This window comes from Lissotriton helveticus, chromosome 10, assembly GCF_964261635.1.
Source record: "Lissotriton helveticus chromosome 10, aLisHel1.1, whole genome shotgun sequence".
In the NCBI taxonomy this organism is placed as follows: Eukaryota; Metazoa; Chordata; class Amphibia; order Caudata; family Salamandridae; genus Lissotriton; species Lissotriton helveticus.
In genome coordinates this window covers 1,205,489,874-1,205,513,205 of record NC_136071.1, presented here as the reverse complement: position 1 = coordinate 1,205,513,205, position 23,332 = coordinate 1,205,489,874, and the positions used below count along the sequence as shown (strand labels likewise).

Sequence of the window (23,332 nt, the reverse complement as noted above, 5' to 3'; positions counted from 1 at the left end):
CCGAACGGTGACCGCCCCCGTAGTGGGGCGGGCCCTCATGGCCATCTTCTCCCGGGTGGGATTCCCCCGAGAAGTCGTCAGCGACCGAGGGACCAACTTCATCTCAAAATACATGAAGTCCCTTTGGCAGCAATGTGGGGTGATGTACAAATTCACCACCCCATACCACCCCCAAGGTAACGGCCTGGTTGAGCGGTTCAACCGGACTCTCAAGGGAATGATCATGGGTCTTGAAGAGCCCCTGAGGCGTAAGTGGGACGTCCTCCTTCCCTGTCTCCTCTTCGCGTACCGCGAAGTCCCCCAGAAGTCCCTGGGGTTCAGCCCCTTCGAGCTGCTCTACGGGCACCCCGTCCGGGGACCCCTCACCCTGGTCAAGGAAGGGTGGGAGACGGCGGCCCCAGAGCCCCCTCCCGATGTGTTTCGATACATCCTGGCCCTCCGGAACCAGACCAGGAAGTTCCGAGAACTGGCCGAGGCAAAGCTCGAGGCCAGCCAAGAAGAAATGAAACGGTGGTATGACCAAAATGCCACTCTGGTCGAGTTCCAGCCCGGACAGCGGGTCTGGGTGATGGCCCCGTTGGAGCCCTGTGCCCTTCAAGACAAGTGGACAGGGCCCTTCAAGGTGGTAGAACGCAAGAGTCAGGTGACTTATCTCATCGACATGGAGTCCCCCCGGAACCCCTTGCGGGTCCTTCACGTAAACAGCCTCAAATCCCACTTCGCCCGGTCCGAGTTGAGCTTACTCCTCGCCACGGACGATGGGGAAGAAGAAGAAACAGAGCCCCTCCCCGACCTACTGTCCACGAAAGAAAAAGATGGCTCCGTAGAGGGAGTGAGCCTCTCCTCCTCCCTCTCTCCAGAGCAGCGCGAGGACTGTCGCCAGTTGTTGGGACAGTTCTCGGACCTCTTCTCCCCCACCCCCGGCGTCACTAACTGGTGCGTCCACGACGTGGACACCGGGGACAGCCCCCCAGTACGGCACAGAGCCTACCGCGTCCCTGACCGAGTCCGGGCCTGCATCAAAGCCGAGGTATCAAAGATGTAAGCTCTCAGGGTGGTCGAAGCCTCTGACAGCCCATGGGCTAGCCCCGTGGTCCTGGTTCCGAAGGCAGCCGCCCCCGGTGCTGTTCCCGAGCTGAGGTTCTGTGTTGACTACCGCGGGCTCAACGCAGTCACCAGAACCGATGCACATCCCATCCCTCGAGCCGACAAGCTTATCGATCGCCTCGGGCTGCTCGGTTCCTTAGCACATTCGACCTGACCAGTGGATACTGGCAGATCACCCTCACCGAGGGAGCTATGGAAAGATCCGCTTTTTCCACCCCGGATGGTCACTACCATTTCCGGGTGATGCCCTTCGGGATGAAGAACGCCCCCGCCACCTTCCAGAGGCTGGTGAACCAGGTACTGGCGGGGTTGGAAGAGTTCAGCACCGCGTATCTGGACGATATCGCAGTGTACAGCTCCCACTGGCCCGAGCACCTCCAGCACCTCTGGGCGGTGCTGACCGCCCTGAGGAGGGCGGGTCTCACCATTAAGGCAAGCAAGTGCCAGATCGAACAAGGGTCCGTAATCTACCTCGGGCACCAGGTCGGAAGCGGCCTCGTAGCCCCCCACCAGCCCAAAATCGATGCCATCGTGGCCTGGGAGGCCCCGACGACCCAGACGGAAGTGCGGGCGTTTCTAGGGCTCACTGGGTACTACCGCCGGTTCATCAAGAGTTACGGCAGCATCGTAGCCCCCCTCACGGAGTTAACCTCCAAAAACCAGCCGAAGAAAGTCAGCTGGACCTCCGCCTGCCAAGAGGCGTTTGAAAAGTTGAAGGAAGCCATGTGCACCGCCCCCATCCTACAGGCCCCCGTCTACTCACGAGAGTTTGTAGTCCAGACGGACGCGTCCGAGCATGGCATCGGAGCAGTCCTGTCCCAGGTGAACGAGAGCGGCCTAGACCAACCAGTGGCATTCATTAGCCGGAGGCTACTCCCTCGAGAACAAAGGTGGAGCACCATCGAGCGGGAGGCCTACGCGGTGGTGTGGGCCCTGAAGAAGCTGAGGCCCTACCTGTTCGGAACTCACTTCCGGGTCCAGACCGACCACCGACCCCTCCGGTGGCTAATGCAGATGAGAGGGGAAAATCCCAAATTGCTGCGCTGGTCCATCTCCCTCCAGGGGATGGACTTCACTGTTGAACACCGGCCTGGCTCTGACCACGCCAACGCGGACGGCCTGTCCCGATTCTTCCGCCTCAGCGAAGAGAACCCCCAAGAGGATGGGTAGTTCTCCCCGCCTTCAGCTGGGGGGGACGCGTGTTGGACCCGGCCTCGTGGCGTGGGTCGCCTCTGTCCCTCCACACCCTGTGAGCGTAGGCCTGTACCCCGAGTCCCCTGCGCAGCCTCCCCGTTAGTGTAGCCTGCAACCCGAGCCTGGGCGTCCTACCCCTGTTAAGCCTAGACCCCCCTGGGACCTCGACCAGGCCTGCCTTCCCCGCTCCACTCCCGGCTCCGAGCGCCTAACCTTGCATGCCCCCCGAGGCCCGGACGCCATCTTCCCTTCCCGACATCCCTGCCTCCCTGGGCCTAGCGTGACCCCGGCCCCAGCGAAACCCAGACTCCCAAGGCGCGCCAGTCCCGGCTGGGGGGTAGAGCTTCCCAAGTGAGATAAGCCAGGGAGTTGCGATGGCACCTCCGGCCTCCCCTGAGGGGCTGGTTTCTGTCACACCTTTGGCCCTCCCCTGTGGGCCAGTTTCGATCACCCTTCGGGCCTCCCCGAGGGCTGGCTCCAGACCCGCTGGGCGTCTGGGAATCCCCGGACACATCTTTCAAAAGGATCAAAGAGCCCCCGCCGGACCTCGCCAACGACCAGCCCCCAGGGCAGGAGACCTCCGCCTGCGAGGGCCCGGGGATCAAAGAGCAGAAGGACTATAACTGGACCCGCCCGACAACTAGCGGGCAGTTGTATCTTGGACCTGAAGCCCCGCTGATCTGATCGAGGCTGACCCTGAGAAGACTCATCCTGAACCTCTGAGCCCTGCTGACGCTGTCGCGGCTCAAGCTGACCTTGCAACCCTCTGAGCCCTGCTGACGCTGTCGCGGCTCAAGCTGAACTGAACCATCGGAGCCCTGCTGACGCTGTCGCGGCTCGACCTCAAAGATCATCCGAGCCCTGCTGACGCTGTCGCGGCTCTCCCGAACTTCTCCAGATCGAGCCCTGCTGACCTCGTCGCGGCTCGAGGAGTACTCTGGTCCAGCTGGACCATCGAGACCACCATCACGACCGAGCCAACTCGACGTAGGTGAGACAGCCAGCACGACCATCATCCCGTACCCCCCGGCTCGAGGATTGAGAGCTGTGCGTAGGGTATGCCGCGTACGGACCCAGAGACTAAAAGACTGTCCCGCTTCCCCCTTCCCGAATCCTCCAAGACTTTGTGGTCCCTGGACCACTGTGTATATAAGAGTGCTTTCTTCGTTATTTACTTATATAAAGATCTTGTTACTAAAACCCCCCGGTGTGGGGTCTGTTCGTAGTGTGGAGTGAGGTCAGTGTGTACGATCCTAGACCCGAAGTCCTCCCCGGTGAGGACCTCGCAATCAAGACTCGGCAAGTTCTGTGGGAGAGGTGGATCTGGGGGTATCTGGGTGAGCACCACCTGGCCCTCGGAGATCGCCCCTTCTAACAGACGTGCACACTTGGGACATAGATGTGCACACTTGGGACATAGACGTGCACACATGGGACATAGACATGCACACTTGGGACATAGACGTGCGCACTTGGTACACAGATGTGCACACTTGGGACATAGACGTGCACACATGGGACATAGATATGCACACTTGGGACACAGATGTGTGCACTGGGCACACAGATGTGCACACTTGGACATAGATGTGCACACAGCTAAGAAAGTGAGATATGTGAGGCACTCAGAATAGCCTTTCAGCAGCAGTGCACACTTGGCACATAGATGTGCACACTTAAGACATAGACGTACACACTGTGGACATAGATATACACACTTTGCAAATCGATTTGCACAATTGGTACATAGGCGTGTAGACTTGACACATAGATGAGCACACTTGGGAAATAGATGTGCACACTTGGGACATAGACGTGGGCACTTGAGACATAGATGTGTACACTTGGGACATAGACATGGGCACTTGGGACATAGATGTGCACACGGGACATAGATGTGCACACTTGGGACATAGACATGCATACTTGGGACATAGACATGCACACTTGGGACATAGATGTGTACACTTGGGACATAGACGTGCCCACTTGGGACATAGACGTGCACACTTGGGACATAGATGTGCACACTTGAGACATAGACGTGCACACTTGGGACATATACGTGCACACTTGGGACATAGACGTGGGCACTTGAGACATAGACGTGCACACTTGGGACATAGACATGCACACTTGGGACATAGACGTGCCCACTTGGGACATAGATGTGCACACTTGGGACATAGATATGCACACTTGGGACATAGATGTGCACACTTGGGACATAGACGTGCACACTTGGGACATAGACGTGGGCACTTGAGACATAGATGTGTACACTTGGGACATAGACGTGTACACTTGGGACATAGATGTGCACACTTGGGACTAGACGTGTGTACTTGGGACATAGATGTGTGCACTTGGTACATAGATGTGCACACTTGGGACATAGACATGTACACTTGGGACATAGATGTGCACACTTGGGACATAGACGTGTGTACTTGGGACATAGATGTGTGCACTTGGGGCATAGATGTGTGCACTAGGGACATAGATGTGTGCACTAGGGACATAGATGTGCACACTTGGGACATAGACGTGCGCACTTGGGACATAGACGTGCACACTTGGGATACAGATGTGCACACTTGGTACATAGATGTGCACACTTGGGACATAGATATGCACACTTGGGACATAGATGTGCACACTTGGGACATAGACGTGCGCACTTGGGACATAGACGTGCGCACTTGGGACATAGATGTGCACACTTGTTACATAGATGTGCACACTTGGTACATAGATATGCACACTTCGGACATAGATATGCACACTTCGGACATGGATGTGCACACTTGGGACATAGATGAGCACACTTGGGACATAGATGAGCACACTTGGGACATAGAAGTGCACCTTGGGACATAGACGTGCGCACTTGGGACAGAGACGTGTACACTTGGAAATAGACGTGCACAGTGGGGACATAGACGTGCACACTTGGGACATAGACGTGCACACATGGGACATAGATATGCACACTTGGTACATAGATGTGCACACTTGGGACATAGATATGCACACTTGGTACATAGATGTGCACACTTGGGACATAGATATGCACACTTGGTACATAGATGTGCACACTTGGGACATAGATATGCACACTTGGTACATAGATGTGCACACTTGGGACATAGATATGCACACTTGGGACATAGATGTGCACACTTGGGACAGAGACGTGTACACTTGGAAATAGACGTGCACAGTGGGGACATAGACGTGCGCACTTGGGACATAGATCTGCACACTTCACATGTTTATAGCCTGTAGTGCACATTTTCCGACATGTTTATAGGCTGCAGTGCACCTTTGCCTGTACCCTTCACATGTTCATAGGCTACAATGCTCCTCTGCCTATACCCCTCAAATGTTTCTGGGCTGTAGTGCACTTTGCCCGTACCCTTTACCTTTGTGCGCTCCTGCAGTGCTCCTATGCCCGACCCTTCACCATGTATGCATCAGTGGAGCTTTCTCTGCACACTTTGTCTATCTGACTCATTCCACCCACGTATGCACCCTTCACCTGTATATCGGCCGCAGTGTTCCTTCATCTTCACACTTCACCTGTGTATCGCCAGCAGTGTTCCTTCATCTGTACCCTTCACCTGTGTATCGCCAGCAGTGTTCCTTCATCTGTATCCTTCACATGTGTATCACCTGCAGTGTTCCTTCATCTGTACCCTTCACCTGTGTATCCTGTGCAGCGTTCTTTTGCTTGTACCATTCGCCTGTGTATCGCCTGCAGTGTTCCTTCATCTGAACCCTTCACTTGTGTATCCTGTGCAGTGTTCCGTCATCTGTACCCTTCACCTGTGTATCCTGTGCAGTGTTCCGTCATCTGTACCCTTCACCTATGTATCGCCTGCAGTGTTCCTTCACCTGTACCCTTCACCTATGTATCGCCTGCAGTGTTCCTTCATCTGTACCCTTCACCTGTGTATCCTGTGCAGTGTTCCTTCATCTGTACCCTTCACCTGTGTATCACCTGCAGTGTTCCTTCACCTGTACCCTTCACCTGTGTATCGCCTGCAGGAGTGTTCCTTCATCTGTACCCTTCACCTGTGTATCCTGTGCAGTGTTCCTTCATCTGTACCCTTCACCTGTATATCGCCTGCAGTGTTCCTTCACCTGTACCCTTCACCTGTATATCGCCTGCAGTGTTCCTTTGCTTCTACCCTTCGCCTGTGTATCCTGTGCAGTGTTCCTTCACCTGTACCCTTCACCTGTGTATGCTGTGCATTGTTCCTTTGCTTCTACCCTTCACCTGTGTATCCTGTGCATTGTTCCTTTGCTTCTACCCTTCACCTGTGTATCCTGTGCATTGTCCCTTTGCTTCTACCCTTCGCCTGTGTATCCTGTGCAGTGTTCCTTTGCTTGTACCCTTCGCCTGTGTATCCTGTGCAGTGTTCCTTTGCCTGTACCCTTCGCCTGTGTATCCTGTGCAGTGCTGCTCTGCCTGTGTATCCTGTGCAGTGTTGCTCTGCCTTTGAGCTCTGTTGTGAATCTTCTCTCTCGCCCTCACAGGCCGGCCTGGATGGCGAGAACATTGGGAACTGCCCTTTCTGCCAACGCCTCTTCATGGTTCTCTGGCTCAAAGGCGTCAAGTTCAACGTCACGACGGTGGACATGGCGAGGTAAGTGTACAGTGAGTGCCATTCAGCCTCTTGTATATAATCAGTGGCGGCTGGTGACATTCGAAAGTGGTGAGATGTAAAACAATTATCGTACTGCACGGTGGCCAGCGAGCGTAGCAAGCGAGCCCGAACCACCTATGTAGAATCCGGGGGGGTTCTCCCACCAAGAAAATTTGAAAAAAGAATCTACAAATGGTGCATTTTCAAGCACATTTGAGAAAGCAGGAAGGTTGAGCAGCACTCCTGCTAGGCTTAATATTTACATTCAATGTATTCGCGATCGCAGTATAATGTTACAAACACAGAACCGGAGGGCTGGTCTCGGGCCGACGGTGTCCATAAAAGCGGAGTGAATCCTCGTGGTTCACTCAGCGCCCCTAGCAGTATATTGTGCATGTGTCAGCATTACTTTGCCAGAGTTGTTGTGGGCCTTTACTAGGGGTAGCAGCAGACCTACAGTGGCGACGAGGTTAGTCTGTCCCTGACATATGGGCCATCGTTGCCTGTCCATGCTTCGCCTCCCCTGCGGCGCCCAAAGTCCTCTAAAAACTGTGCTCTCCGGCAGGAGAAGACAAGCCCCCCCCTGGGATTCGAGGAGCCAGCCTGCTCCTGCGAGGGTGGAGGTCAGCTGTGCCTCTGCTCCCACCCCCGCCTCAACCTGCCACACTGCCCTTCCCTGTCCGTGGAGCTGCTGCCTCCCTCTATGCACCGCGCATCGGCAGCCACGAGATGGCAAAGCTACCTTGGGGCTTCAAGCAGCAACACAGCCCTGTGTAGCGCGGTGCAGCCTTTAGGGTCAAGGCCTTACGCATCGCTTGAAATAAACACACACCACTCAGTTGTGCAGTGGTGTCGGGAAGACACGAGTGGTCTCCCGTCCTTTATTTATCTCCTCGAGATGAGCCCGCTCGAGAAGTGCATGAAGGCGAAACAAAGTATGGTAGAGCCCAGACAGCTCTCTACATCCTTCCTTTCCTTTAGCACCTGTCCATCAGGGTCAGCTCGCTCACAGGGACATGCCCACAAAGTCCTTGAACTTCTGGCTTGGCACAGGGTTCCGCCGGAGACCATATCTCTGGCTCCGTGAGTTGGAACTAGCCTCTGCTTCAGCCTGAACACTTAGATGATGGCACATTCACAAGGCCCTGGCTGGATCTCTTGGAAATGGGGGCAGCCACACCAGCTCTAGCTTCATGGGATTCCTGCGGGGAAACTGTTGGACTTGGTGGATTGACATCGGTGTGGCTCACTGTCCCGCCTGACTCGTCAAATTCTTCAAAGTTAGTATTTTGCCCATGCACTCTCTTCAACCGGTGATGTTCCGGGTAACCACCTGTTGTCCTCTTTGTGCGGAGATCATTGTTCCTTGAACGCGGACCACAGTCCATACTTCCGGTATATATGGCGTCCGAAACTTCCATCCAGGGTGTCTGTCTTTGACCACTACACAATCTCCTACTTCTACCTGTGGGGCTTTAGCTCCTCTGGCCACACTTGCCTTCTGATTCGCCTCTGTTCTCCTGGCTTGTATGGCTGCACTGTCTCTCTCTGGAGGCTTCAAAGCAGGGTCTTGCTTTTCTCTCTTGAAGAGCAGATGAGATGGTGCGCAGCGGGTAGTGCTGTGAGGGGTCTGTCTGTAAGCACCCAAAAACTGGTTCAGCGCAGAGTCAGCATCTTCTCCTTGTTCCACTGCAATGCGCAGGGTCCGGTTGAGGGTCCTCATGAAACGTTCCACCTCTCCGTTCGCCTGTGGCCACACTTGAGTGATCCTCCGGTGTCCAATCGCCTTCTTCTCAAGGCACTCCTGGAACTCTCTGCCTTGAAAGGGGGCCCATTGTCGGACCGGATTTCTCAGGTACGCCCATAAGTGCAAAGATTTTGTCCAGGAAATTTGAACATGTGTGAAGGCCATAGATGCTATCACTTCTTCTATCTGGAACACCAGCGTGTTGTGGCCATCTTGGAAGCTTCCAACATTGATGCTCATTTTGTACCAGGGTATTTCACTTGGTTCTTCAGTGATGACTGGTGCGGGTGCAGGGTCACTGCCAGTGATTGTGCATGAGTGATACAATGCCTTATCTTTTCCTCCACCATGCTATCCATGCCTGGGAATCACACCTTGTTTCACAGGTGTGCCTTGGTTTTCGCCGTCCCCTGGTGCCCAACATGTGCTAGCCTTTACGATCCTCTCTTGCAGCGCTTTTGGGATGACAATGACATGGCTTCTCAGCAAGACACCATGTTCTCCTTCGCTCAGCACGCTGCGGATCCTCCACAAATTCCTGTCGGGCATGGTTGTCTTCAGCGATGGGCGCCTGTGCACCATCCAGGAAGCGTGCCCACCCGTTGTTCATCAGGGCGCTTTTGACTCTTACTAGCGTCTCATCTTTGGCTGTTGCCAGCCTAATTTCTTCCAGTGTCACTGCTTTGGGACACACTTCATGAGTGACCATTTTGACAACTTGACTTTGGGGGCCCCCATAAGGGCCCCCTTCGGTGCTCGGCCTCCGGGTGGAGCCTCCCTTTGGATCCCTGCACCCCATTTCAGTCACTTTGAGGTGCCTGCATGTGGTGCAGAGCAGAACTGCACCTCCCATTTTACTCTCGGAGCATGCAAACCGGCCGGAATATTTGCTCCCATGGTAAAATGTAGGCATCCTAATGGGGCGGTCGGGACCACCTACCAGATGTCGGTCGGTCCCATGACCGATGCGGTGAAGGGTGGAAGTGATTCCGCCAGACATCGCAATGCGTCCCCAAAGGGTTTCAGGACTAACATACCTCTTCTATTTCCTTGCAGGAAGCCAGAGGAACTGAAGGACCTGGCTCCCGGCACCAACCCTCCCTTCCTGCTCTTCAACCGAGAGCTAAAGACAGACTTCATCAAGATCGAAGAGTTCCTGGAGCAGACTCTGGGCCCACCCAGGTACCGTCAATAAAGCCTTAGGTCATGTGTCAGTCGGACATTGGGATCTTCTGTGAATCTTATCTTGAGGGTCAACTGAGCCTTTGGTTCTCTAGATAAAGCCTTATTTCCATGGTGCGCTTGATATCAGCTATCTTCCATAGTCTTACCTCCAGATTTAACGTGCCGTCAAGGACCCTCAGTGAAGGTTTTCTTCTGAGGTCAACATTACATCAGGTGGTTTCCATGGAGTCTGGGCCCGATTCACAAAGGTAAACTGAGACCAAAAGTCTAGGTTTGCAGCTTTTGGCATTCACAAAGGTAACTTATGAGTACTGTCTTTGCATCCACACTCAGGGCAGAGTTTCCACACCCAAAGTAGAATCTCTGCACTCAGGGCGGATCTCTGTCCCCAGGTACGGAGAATCCACCCCACGTGCACACATAAAGATACTACTCGTAACTTACCTTTGTGGATACCGAAAAGTAGTAGAGTTAGACTTTTTTTTTTTTTAGTTTGAATTTATTGAAGGTAAGAGAGGCAAAGACAGAAAGTGAAAAAACAATCAAAATTACACTCAAGTAAAAAGCATCTTATACAGTGAAAGATTACATAAAAAACATCATACAGCATCATGAAAGAGGTCAAGGAAAGCCACTATACAATAAATAGAGAGATAATGAAAAACAAAAGGAGTGAAAGCAGGTAAGAATGTACATTCAATAACAATATCAGTAATAACTAAAATAATAGTAGCAAAAGGCTTTGGGAGAAAATCACGGTGGTTTACGAACTTCGGCATTTGTATTATGGGAAGAATGGGAGGAGGAAGCAACCAGGGATAAATAATTGGTCAGAGGAAGCCACAAAAGATCGTGTTTAACTGCAAGGGAAATGGGAGTAACAAAATTAGTGTCAAGTCTATGATGGAAGCAAACTGCATTCCACCAAGCACGAAAAGTGACATCATTAACTTGTTTCCAGTGAGAGGTGATAAGGTGAAAAGCAATAGCTATCAAAAGATCCAATAAGGCATAATGTTGTGAGGGTTGAGGATAAATAGGAGACAGGGAGCCTAGAAAAATATTGACAAGTGAGACGGAGAAGTGAAATTTAAAAATCTTTTGAAACTGAGTCCAAACCCGATTCCAAAAACGGGAGATGGGTGGACAATCAAATAAAATGTGTTTCAAATCTGCAGATGGGCAAGAGCAAGACCAACAAGTGGCAGGAGTGTCAGGGGAACAAGTTGATAAAGTTAATGGTGTAAATAAAGTGCGATTATAAATAAAATATAAAGTTTGGGTAGTATTAGCAGCTCTAGAGGTTTTATGTACTTTAGACCAAATTTTATCCCAGAAAGGGATGGACCAGTCCTGCAAGAGATCCTTTCCCCAAGCCAACTCAACCTTGGATTTTCCTCTATCGAGCACAGACTGAAAGGATTTATAAAGAAAAGAGGCAGAAGGAGCGCTCTCCAACGCAGAGGAAATGGGACGAAGAGAAGTAGGAATGTCACTAGTAGGGGGGAGCGATTGAAGATATTGAATGAGAGCAGGACAGAGCTAAAGGTATTGAGAGCGAGAAGAGGAGGGAAGAGAAAAACGAAAAGAAAGAGGCGTATTAGAAGAAGTAAGTTGGGAAATCCATTTAAGACCACGAGAGTGCCAGGTTTTCCAAAAAATGGAACGATTTCGGACCTTGATGAGTTTATTATGCCAAATCGGTTGCAAATTAGTAGATATGGCAGAAGGGTAGGAGGAGGTTAAATAAGGAGTAAGAAGCTTGCGAGATTCAGAGATGACGGGATAACGTAGGGAAGATACATTAGTGGTAAAGGCTAGAATTTCGGAAAAGTCAAAAGGAGCAAGGAAGGAGGACTCTATTTGAAGCCAGAGTGGGGGATAATAGGGAAGATCAGAAGAGAGCCACCGAAGAGCCTGTTTCAAAGAGAAGGCTTTGTGATAAAACTTAAAATCAGGAAATTTAAGACCTCCAAAAGATTTCTCCCTCTTCAAAGTGGCAATAGCAATGCGAGAACGCTTTCCCTTCCATAAGAATGTTAGAAGAGTGGAGTCAATCATCTTAAAATAATGAGAAGGAATGTGAATGGGAATCATAGAAATAGTATAGAGAATAATGGGTGCTAGCATCATTTTAATAGAGTCAAGACGTCCCCACCAGGAAAGAGAAAGGGGGTTCCATCGTGTAATGGCAGTGGTCAGTTTTTTAGAAATGCATTCAAAATTAAGTTTAAGAGCGTCAGAAAGGCGGAGAGCAAAACAAACTCCCAAATATTTAATTTTCAAAGGTTGCCAAGAAAAACCAGAATGTTCAAAGAGGTGTTTTGGGCAGAGAGAGTTTAAGGGCAAAATTTCACATTTGTCGACATTTAATCGATATCCAGAGACTGCAGAGAAGGGGGAAACTTGTTGTAGAAAAAAGGGAAGAGAAGATTGAGGGTCAGAACAATATAGAAGAATATCATCAGCGTAAACTGAGAGTTTTACTTGTTTAGAGCCAAATTGAAAGCCAGCGATGTTAGCATCATTCCTAATTTTAGTGAGAAAGGGTTCTAAAGCTAAAACAAACAATAAAGGGGATAAAGGACACCCTTGTCGTACTCCTCGCTGAAGAGGAAAATAGTCTGAGACCATGCCGTTTACAAAATATGGAAGCATGAGGACTTGAATAAAGCAAGGAGATAAAAGAAATAAACTTGGGGAGAAAACCTGCCCATTTGAGTGCTTGAAACATAAAATCCCATCCTATTCTGTCAAATGCCTTCTCAGCATCTAAAGAGATGGCAGCCAAGGGAAGAGACAATGGGGAAGCCTTACTCAAAATATTAAAAAATACACAGGAATTGTCGGAAGAGAGACGTCCTTTCACAAAGCCTGATTGTTCCAGGCTGTTGGACCTGCGATGGGCAAGCCCAGCACAAAGGGGGTAGCTTGGCTCAAGTGACAAGGCAAGTGAAGGCTGTAGTGTTAAGCCGGCTCTGACCCAATAATAACTCCTTGTACATCCACACCAAAAAGAAGGACACCACACCACTGCTGTAGAAAAATACGATTCCTTTATATAAAAGTTCTTTGTTGTAAATAGGGTTGACTGGGAAAGCACATATACATTTCTTTTGGTCATACAGTTCTGGTAATAAACAGGATTAATAAATAGAATAACTTCAGGAATGAGTATCACAATAAATATCACATTAAATATCAGAATAAATATCAGAATAAATATCGGTTCATTTAAATAAACAACCACATGTTTCTTCTGGTATCGCCGCCACCAATTAAATACTTTCGAATCATTACATCTGCAATACGTTTCAAATGGGAAAGATAACTCTTACAGTTTATGCTGTTTTCAATGACCAGGTATACGGCTTCTCTGAGCACAAAATAAGGTTTGGGACTCTTTAATAATCACTCAAGGTGTATGCGCGTATATCTAGAAGGCAAGGAAACACAGTAAATACATCATTTGCACTCGGCGGTCACCGGGATAGGATCTCTGCTTGGCCGGTGAAGTCTATGCGCGCCTACGGGCTTTAGCACCACGTGAGCACAGGCGGCACCAGTTCAAAGTCATTAGACTGACGAACGGGCTGCCGGAGAGGTCACACAACCTTCGCGCACAGTCAAAATAATTGCCGGTTCACAGTTCCTTCACAACGCTGCATTCACTATGAGGAAACGGGCCCACCTCACATTGGCTGCAGTCAAGATACGATTCAGTCGGGCACAGCACTCCTCTCGTTAGCGACGGGGCTCTCAGGGGCTCCACGGACCTTCCTCCGACTTCCGCATTCAGGGTGGTTCCCGCCCACAGCTACAGCTCCCGGGTCACTGGGGAGTGGCAGAGACGCTAGTCCCGCCCAACGAAGGCCGGCCTTTCCCCGCCCCGGCGCACCACCTCACCTTCAATCTGCGCAGGAAGCGCTCTACGCTGGTGGGGCTCGGAGACGTCCGAGCTCCCCTCTAGAGGCACCTGACGCAAAGGGGGCACAGCTGACGATCGCGGTCGCGGCGAACTTGCTCTCGCCTCGCGACTCGATAAGTCGATCACAGTTCACCACCGGGGGGGCGGAGAGGCACACAAATCTGGCCACAGTCTTTGGGGGCAATGAGGCACTCGCTGGGAGGCGCTGTAGGCGCTAGGTCACTTCTCACGTAGCTGACTGGAACGCCAGTCAGACACAACGCCAGCAACCCTTTGCTGCTCTACTGCCTGCGCTACCAGCCACCTCAGGGGTCAACAGGGCAGGTGTCAATCTGGTGTCAAGTCTGGAATCTCTTAATCTCCTCTTCTCTAGTCGAATCTCATCTAATCATCTTCTCTTCTAATCCAAAATGGCCGCCAGGGACTGGGCCTTATATAGCCAGTGCCCTGGGGTACTGGCACGAGCCAGAAGGTTCTAGAACCTTCTCTGGCTGTGACAATGACATGGCACTCTTGAGGGGTATTTAGGACACTCGCAGCCACCGTACTGGGGTTCTAGAGCAGCCATTTTGTGTACCTGAGGAAAATAAAGGAATTCCTGTCAGAAATGCGCGCCAAACAAAGGGCACCAAAACCTCAAAAGGCCAGGGTTCATGAAGGCTCCAAGGGGAGTCACTTCACATGAGGAAAAAGGGTGTCCACCATTTTAGGTTCATTTATACAGGTTGACAACCCCAGTTTGTAATGCCACAGGTTTGGGCCAGGCGCCTTGTAAATAGGTGCCACAAACCTTGTGAGCAACTGGGCGTCAAGGAACATCTAACCCCATGAAACAACACGTAAAAAGTCCGGGTAGACAAATAAAAAGCGACACATTTTCGGAGGTACAGGGGAACAAAAGAAATCATAGTGGTGAGGGGACTCTCAGAAGCAGACGGGTCTAACACGTGTCCCCCCCAGCTGAAAGTGGGGAGAGCTACCCAACCCCTTGGGAGTCCTCAACACTAAGGCGGAAATACCTGGAGAGACCGTCTGCATTGGCGTGGTCAACTCCGGGCCGGTGTTTCACCCGAAAGTCCATTCCCTGTAGGGAGATAGACCACCTCAACAGTTTGGGATTTTCCCCCTTCATTTGCATGAGCCAACGAAGGGGTCGGTGGTCTGTCTGAACAAGGAAGTGTGAACCAAACAAATATGGTCGCAGCTTCTTCAGTGCCCAGACCACCGCAAAGGCTTCCCGCTCGATGGTACTCCACCTCTGTTCCAGGGGAAGCAGTCTTCGTGACAGAAAGACCACGGGCTGATCCAGACCCTCTTCATTGAGTTGCGATAGCACCGCCCCAATGTGGCAAGCCTCCGTCCAAATGACTCTCCTGGGTTGCTTTTTGGCCGTGAGTTCTGTAAGGGGTGCCACGATAGTGCCATACCCCTTCACAAATCATCTGTAGTAACCTGTGAGGCCCAGGAAGGCTCGGACCTCAGTCAGGGTCTTGGGGGGTTTCCAGGCCATGATTGCCTCAATCTTCGCCTGAAGGGGCTGCACCGTTCCCCGGCCCACCAAGTGTCCTAAGTACACTACCGACCCCTGTCCAATCTGACATTTGCTGGCCTTGATCGTCAAGCCAGACCGTTCCAGGGTCTGGAGAACGGCTTGCAAGTGCGGCAAGTGATCCTCCCAGCTGCTACTGAAGACAGCTATGTCATCCAAGTAAGCAGCAGAGAATGACTCCATCCCGGTGAGGATCGTGTTCACCAGCCGTTGAAATGTGGCAGGAGCGTTCTTGAGCCCAAAGGGCATGACGCAAAACTGGTTGTGTCCATCAGGTGTGGAGAAGGCTGACCTTTCCTTGGCTCCATTAGACATGGGAATCTGCCAGTACCCTGCAATGAGGTCAATGGTACTGAGATATTGGGCAGCTCCCAACCGGTCAATCAATTCATCCGCCCGAGGGATCGGATGAGCATCCGTTTTGGTTACCGAATTTAGTCCTCGGTAGTCCACACAGAATCTCAATTCTGGTGTGGTGCCAGGTGGGGCAGCTTTAGGAACTAACACCACCGGGCTAGACCAAGGGCTACTTGAAGGTTCGATGACTCCTAGCTCCAGCATCTTAGCTACTTCGCTTTGGATACTGGCCTTCACCTTGTCAGACAGCCGGTAAGACTTTGACTTCACAGGTGGGATGTCCCCTGTGTCCACGTCATGGGTACACAAGTGGGTCTTACCCGGGACAAGGGAGAACAGAGGAGCGAATGACCCCAAGACCTGGCGACATTCCTCCTGCTGCTCAGGAGTCAGGGTTGGCGAGAGTTTCACTCCGTCCACTGACCCATCCTTTTCTTGAGACGCAAAAAGGTCGGGGAGAGGCTCTGTGTCCTCTTCCTCCGATCCGTCAGTCACCATAACCAACATGACTTCGGGCCTCTCGTAGTGGGGCTTGAGGCGATTGGCATGTAACACCCGATGCGGATGCCGAGGGGTCTTTACGTCCACCAGATAGGTAGACTTGCCCTTCTTCTCCAATACCTCGTAGGGGCCTGTCCAACGGTCCTGGAGGGCACTCAGCTCTCCAGGCTCCATCACCCACACCTTCTGGCCAGGCTCCAACTCCACTGGGTGAGCGTTGTGGTCATACCACGCTTTCATGACTGCCTGACTGGCTTCCAAGTTGTCAGAAGCTTGCTTCCACAACTTAGCCATTTGGCTTCGGAAGGCCAGCATGTAGCTCACCACATCCTGGGGAACTTTCCGGGGAGACTTTTCCCAGGAGTCCCTCACCAGGCTGAGAGGTCCACGTACAGGGTGCCCGTACAAAAGCTCGAAGGGGCTGAAGCCCACTCCTTTTTGCGGCACTTCCCTGTAGGAAAAGAGCAAACAGGGTAGGAGGACGTCCCATTTCCTCCGCAGGCTTTCGGGTAGACTTCTGATCATACCCTTCAAGGTTTGGTTGAACCTTTCCACAAGACCATTGGTCTGTGGGTGATAAGGAGTGGTGAACCTGTAAGTCACTCCACACTCCTTCCACATGGCCCGCATATATGCTGACAGGAAGTTGGTCCCCCTGTCAGACACAACTTCCTTGGGGAATCCCACTCGGGTAAAGATCCCCATCAGGGCCTTGGCCACTACTGGTGCAGTAATGGTTCTCAGAGGAATTGCCTCTGGATACCTTGTGGCGTGATCCACCAGGACCAGGATAAACCTGTGACCGGATGATGTAGGTGGATCTAGGGGCCCAGCAATGTCGATGCCCACCCTTTCAAAGGGGGTGCCAACGACGGGAAGTGGTTCCAGGGGAGCCTTCAGCTTCGTCCCTGTTTTCCCACTGGCTTGGCACGACACGCACGACCGACAGTATGTGTCGGACGCCACCCTCATTCGAGGCCAATAAAAGTGGGGGACAAGCCGGGCAAAGGTCTTGTCCTGACCCAAGTGTCCTGCCAAGGGAATCTCATGAGCCAACTCTAATAGGAAGGCTCGGTAACACTGTGGGACTACCAGGGCCCGTGACAATCCGTGCACTGGCGCCCTGGGTTCACTGTAGAGGAGACCATCCTCCCAGTAAACACGATAGTTCCCAGACTCGTTACCTGCTGCCTGGGCTTCAGCCTGTTGCCTCAGACCCTCGAGGGTGGGACATTCCCTTTGTCCCTTGCTCAGTTCATCCCTGGATGGTCCTCCTTCCACTCGCCACTCAGCGGGGATAGGCAAGTCCTCCTACGGAACCATGTCCTCCTCCGCGGACTCCGGGTCCACCTCCACAGGTGGCCTATCCATCTCACGGGGCATGGACATCGAGGCAGGCTCCTCCTGTCCTCGAAATGTTCCCCCCATCAGCAGCTGGTTGGGCCATTGTTCCAGGCTCCAACCCACGCGACTTCTCCTCCCGAGCAGCCGCAGACCTGGTACTCACACAGGCCCAATCAGGTGTACCCAGCATCTCAGTATGAGTCCGGTATTCCACCTCCTTCCAAGCATTGTGCTCCATATCATTGCCCAGCAGACAATCGACTGGCACGGCGGGGCTTACGGCAACTCGAAGTGAACCTGCAACCCCTCGCCACTCAAAGGGAACCTCGGTCACAGGATAGTGGCCCATTCTGCCGTCAGCCATCGCGGCTGGATGAAGTACGCCTGGAATCACCTGCTCTGAGGACACCAGATGACTCCTTACCATAGTCATACTGGCTCCTGTATCTCCCAGAGCTTCCCCTCTATGGCCATTGATGGTGACCCATTGCCCATACTTGGTAGTATTTGAGGGCACCTGGATCTTTGGAACCGTCTCCCGATCACCCAGGGACACTAAGGTGACACCCGCCCACTCCCTTCCCTTAACTAAGGGCATTTCCTCCCCGAGCGCTACACTAGCGACTCCCGGGGCCTTTCCTCCAGTGGGAGGGGGTGGTCTCTTTGGGCATTTCACGTCTCCCTTATAATGTCCAATACCACCGCACTCATAGCAATGGATAACCCTTGGCTGCTGACTCTGGCCAGGATTAGGGTTCTTCTGCGGGTTAGCCTTAGAAGTGGAGAAGAAACTTTTCCCCTTAAAGGTATTTTGGGGGCCTTTGGAGAACTCCTGCTTCTTGTTATCTCCCCCCTCTTTCTTCTGGGGAGCGTCCTGTCCGGACTTCTGAGAATCTCCTCCCGTCCCCTTCGTGGACACTCGGGTACTTGCCCAAATGTCCGCCTCCTCAGCAAGCTTACGGGGGCAAGTAAGTTTGCTGTCTACCAGGTGTTGCCTCAGCTCGGGAAGACATTTCTCGAGTAGATGTTCCTTGAGTATCAGGTCGTACAACCCTCGATAGTCCTCCACCTCATTACCTTGGACCCACCCATCCAGGGCTTTCTTGGCAAAATCCAGTAAGTCAACCCAATTCTGTGAGCTCAGCTTGTGGCTGCCCCTAAACCTTTGCCGGTATTTCTCGGGGGTCAACCCAAACTTCCTGATGAGCGCCACCTTCATGGCGGGGTAATTAACCTGTTCCTCCCGGTCTAGGGCCAATAGGGCATCCCTACCTGTCGGAGGCATGTACCAGTATAATCCACCACCCCAATGCTTCTCATGGATCCCATGGGCTCTTAAGGAGACCTCATAGGCTGCCAGCCACTTGGCTATGTCGTCTCCAGCGGTATAACTGGCGACTACGTCCTTGGGTAAATGGGACCTGGGCTCCCTGGCAAATTCCTTTGACTCGACACCCTTCGGAGTGATGTTAGGGGCCTGGAATTCAAGTTCTCGTAGCTTGAACTCGTGTTCCATCCTTTTCCTTTCCAGCTTGGACTCATGTTCCAACCTCCTCCCCTCCCTCCTTTCTTCCAACTCCATTTTTGCTATTTCCCACCTTAACAGTCTTTCCTCTCTCCTGTCAGCTAACTCGGTTTCTGACAACCCTCTCGATGACACACTGCTGCCCTCCCGTGAGGTTGCCTTGGGGCTGATTGACATCTCACCCACCCCCGGGGGACATTCCGCAGTCCTATCAATGACAGTACCTCTGTCCGATTCCTCCTCCTCCACCGTTCCCTCCGTGTATGCTTCCACCCATGCTCGCAGACTAGTACGGAGCTCCTCTCTTTTGGCCCCTCGCCTGACAAACACTCCCCTCTCCTGACATAAATCCTTGAGCTGTGCCACAGTATAGGTCTCCAGCTCTGACATTTCGAATTCCATCTTGTCAGTGAAAAGTGTGGACCAGGATAAGAACTTTGAGGGTCACTTCCACCCACCTCCAGGAAAGAATTTGGAAAAAGCAAAACGTTGAATTTGAGGGCCGCTAGGAGAAAACTCCGGGTGTGTACCTGTGGTGCACACTGAATTATTATGGGGTTCAAAACAAGCACGGCTCGCAATCCCACCCGCTGAGCACCAATTTTATGTTGGACCTGCGATGGGCAAGCCCAGCACAAAGGGGGTAGCTTGGCTCAAGTGACAAGGCAAGTGAAGGCTGTAGTGTTAAGCCGGCTCTGACCCAATAATAACTCCTTGTACATCCACACCAAAAAGAAGGACACCACACCACTGCTGTAGAAAAATACGATTCCTTTATATAAAAGTTCTTTGTTGTAAATAGGGTTGACTGGGAAAGCACATATACATTTCTTTTGGTCATACAGTTCTGGTAATAAACAGGATTAATAAATAGAATAACTTCAGGAATGAGTATCACAATAAATATCACATTAAATATCAGAATAAATAACAGAATAAATATCAGAATAAATATCGGTTCATTTAAATAAACAACCACATGTTTCTTCTGGTATCGCTGCCACCAATTAAATACTTTCGAATCATTACATCTGCAATACGTTTCAAATGGGAAAGATAACTCTTACAGTTTATGCTGTTTTCAATGACCAGGTATACGGCTTCTCTGAGCACAAAATAAGGTTTGGGACTCTTTAATAATCACTCAAGGTGTATGCGCGTATATCTAGAAGGCAAGGAAACACAGTAAATACATCATTTGCACTCGGCGGTCACCGGGATAGGATCTCTGCTTGGCCGGTGAAGTCTATGCGCGCCTACGGGCTTTAGCACCACTTGAGCCAAGGCGGCACCAGTTCAAAGTCATTAGACTGACGAACGGGCTGCCGGAGAGGTCACACAACCTTCGCGCACAGTCAAAATAATTGCCGGTTCACAGTTCCTTCACAACGCTGCATTCACTATGAGGAAACGGGCCCACCTCACATCGGCTGCAGTCAAGATACGATTCAATCGGGCACAGCACTCCTCTCGTTAGCGACGGGGCTCTCAGGGGCTCCACGGACCTCCCTCCGACTTCCGCATTCAGGGTGGTTCCCGCCCACAGCTACAGCTCCCGGGTCACTGGGGAGTGGCAGAGACGCTAGTCCCGCCCAACGAAGGCCGGCCTTTCCCCGCCCCGGCGCACCACCTCACCTTCAATCTGCGCAGGAAGCGCTCTACGCTGGTGGGGCTCGGAGACGTCCGAGCTCCCCTCTAGAGGCACCAGACGCGAAGGGGGCACAGCTGACGATCGCGGTCGCGGCGAACTTGCTCTCGCCTCGCGACTCGATAAGTCGATCACAGTTCACCACCGGGGGGGCGGAGAGGCACACAAATCTGGCCACAGTCTTTGGGGGCAATGAGGCACTCGCTGGGCAGGCGCTGTAGGCGCTAGATCACTTCTCACGTAGCTGACTGGAACGCCAGTCAGACACAACGCCAGCAACCCTTTGCTGCTCTACTGCCTGCGCTACCAGCCACCTCAGGGGTCAACAGGGCAGGTGTCAATCTGGTGTCAAGTCTGGAATCTCTTAATCTCCTCTTCTCTAGTCGAATCTCATCTAATCATCTTCTCTTCTAATCCAAAATGGCCGCCAGGGACTGGGCCTTATATAGCCAGTGCCCTGGGGTACTGGCACGAGCCAGAAGGTTCTAGAACCTTCTCTGGCTGTGACAATGACATGGCACTCTTGAGGGGTATTTAGGACACTCGCAGCCACCGTACTGGGGTTCTAGAGCAGCCATTTTGTGTACCTGAGGAAAATAAAGGAATTCCTGTCAGAAATGCGCGCCAAACAAAGGGCGCCAAAACCTCAAAAGGCCAGGGTTCATGAAGGCTCCAAGGGGAGTCACTTCACATGAGGAAAAAGGGTGTCCACCATTTTAGGTTCATTTATACAGGTTGACAACCCCAGTTTGTAATGCCACAGGTTTGGGCCAGGCGCCTTGTAAATAGGTGCCACAAACCTTGTGAGCAACTGGGCGTCAAGGAACATCTTGTGGTAAATAAATAAATAATACCCTATTTTTGACTAGACATATATCATAACAGATAGCTCAATAAATAAGAGTCAAGATTCGAGGTAGTAGGAGTTTTGCAGGTTTAATACAGCATAAGGACAGAAACAGGACAACCTGCATGGGAATAGGATGACAGGGCCCAGCAGGGTGACAGGGGCCCAGCAGGGTGACAGGGGCCCAGCAGCTGCTGGGGCTGGGTCTGGGATGAGCGCGCTAACTTTTAATAACAATACACGAGCATATATACATAGCGCGAACACATAGCATTACATTGCAGTAGGCGTAGCAGTGGGTGGAACAGAAGGCGTGACGCGTAGCAGTCGCGAGAGATAAGAGATAAAGAAGGTGTAACTGGGCGTGTACATAAACATGTGGTACAGACGTAACAGAATATGTCATGAGTGGGGCGGAAACATAGGAGGGGGCTACCTAAGGAGCCGGGACCTCTAACCTGGTGGTGCGCGCAAACTGGCAATGACGTGCTACTAGGAGAAGCTGGGGGCTATGAACTCTGTGCTAGGAGCAGAGACTAAAGTCTGGAGGGTCGGAGCGACATGTACCTAAACCCTATCTAGTATCTGATGTTTAGGGAACATGTTGATATAAACTGGAAGTCATGAGGGGAAAAGCTAACTGACTCTAAGACTGGACCATGCATTTATTCTACATATAGTGCGTGATGAAGAATATTAAATGACCATTAAATACAGTATTTCTCTTACATGGAGCCGCATAGGCTAGACAATGACACAAACTATTGATGCAGTTCAGTAGCTTAGGAATGCAGAGAAGGAGGACTGAACTGATAACTGGAACTATAACATACTTTTGGCAGACTCAGAGGCAGAGCCAAGCTGCACCGGGCACTGCGAGGCAGGAAGTAAGTGAAAGGTCGAGGATACAGGTGGGGGCTGTATCGCTCCTCAGCGGGGCTTCAGGAGACAGGAGCTGAATCTAGTGTCCGGGCCCTGTTGAGGCCTGGAAACGGGGACTTTATAATGGAATAACGTGCACACTGAGAAACGTGGCAACGTAGCTTTACATAGGCCTGATATTCGTAGTATTCACGAGGACTGGAAACTGGCATATTAGAGGTGGACACAACTATAATTGCGTCATTAATCGGACATGGGGAATAACATATGCATATTAGTCATGCACACATAACATATGAGGGATGACACGTAGGGACACAGAACATGGCAAAATTTACTTTTCCAACCCCATGAAACAACACGTAAAAAGTCCTGGTAGACAAATAAAAAGCGACACATTTTCGGAGGTACAGGGGAACAAAAGAAATCATAGTGGTGAGGGGACTCTCAGAAGCAGACGGGCCTAACACAGGCCAATTAAGTCAGGGAGAAGGGGATCCATCCTGAAGGCCAATATTTTAGCGAAAATTTTATAATCAGTAATCACCAAAGATATAGGACGATAATTCTTACACAAAGTATGATCCTTGTCATCTTTTGGTATCAGACAGATTAAAGCCTCTTGAAAAGAGCCACGCGAGGAGCCTGAAGCAGAAAAAGAGTGGAAAAGCGCAAGTAGTTTTGGAAGAAGAAGGGAAGCAAAAGAGTTATAGAATTCAATAGTAAAGACATCAGGGCCAGGTGCTTTACCAAGTCTTAATGACGAAACTGCGCGGGAGAGTTCGTTGAGAGTGATATCAGCTTCCAGGGAATGAAAGTTAACGTGGGAAGAAGGAGGGGAGGGAATATCCTAAAAATAAGAACGA

The 23,332-nt window shown here is 51.5% G+C and overlaps 1 protein-coding gene across 1 annotated transcript in view; it reads left to right on the top strand.

The window, feature by feature from the left end:
* CLIC2 (chloride intracellular channel 2) overlaps positions 1 to 23,332 on the top strand; it is a 186,973-nt gene that overhangs the window by 120,277 nt on the left and 43,364 nt on the right. Inside the window, exons 2-3 of the mRNA XM_078664082.1 lie at positions 6,844 to 6,953; positions 9,757 to 9,882. Of these exons, the coding sequence (XP_078520208.1) occupies positions 6,844 to 6,953; positions 9,757 to 9,882 (236 nt within the window). The remainder of the gene's footprint in view (positions 1 to 6,843; positions 6,954 to 9,756; positions 9,883 to 23,332) is intronic.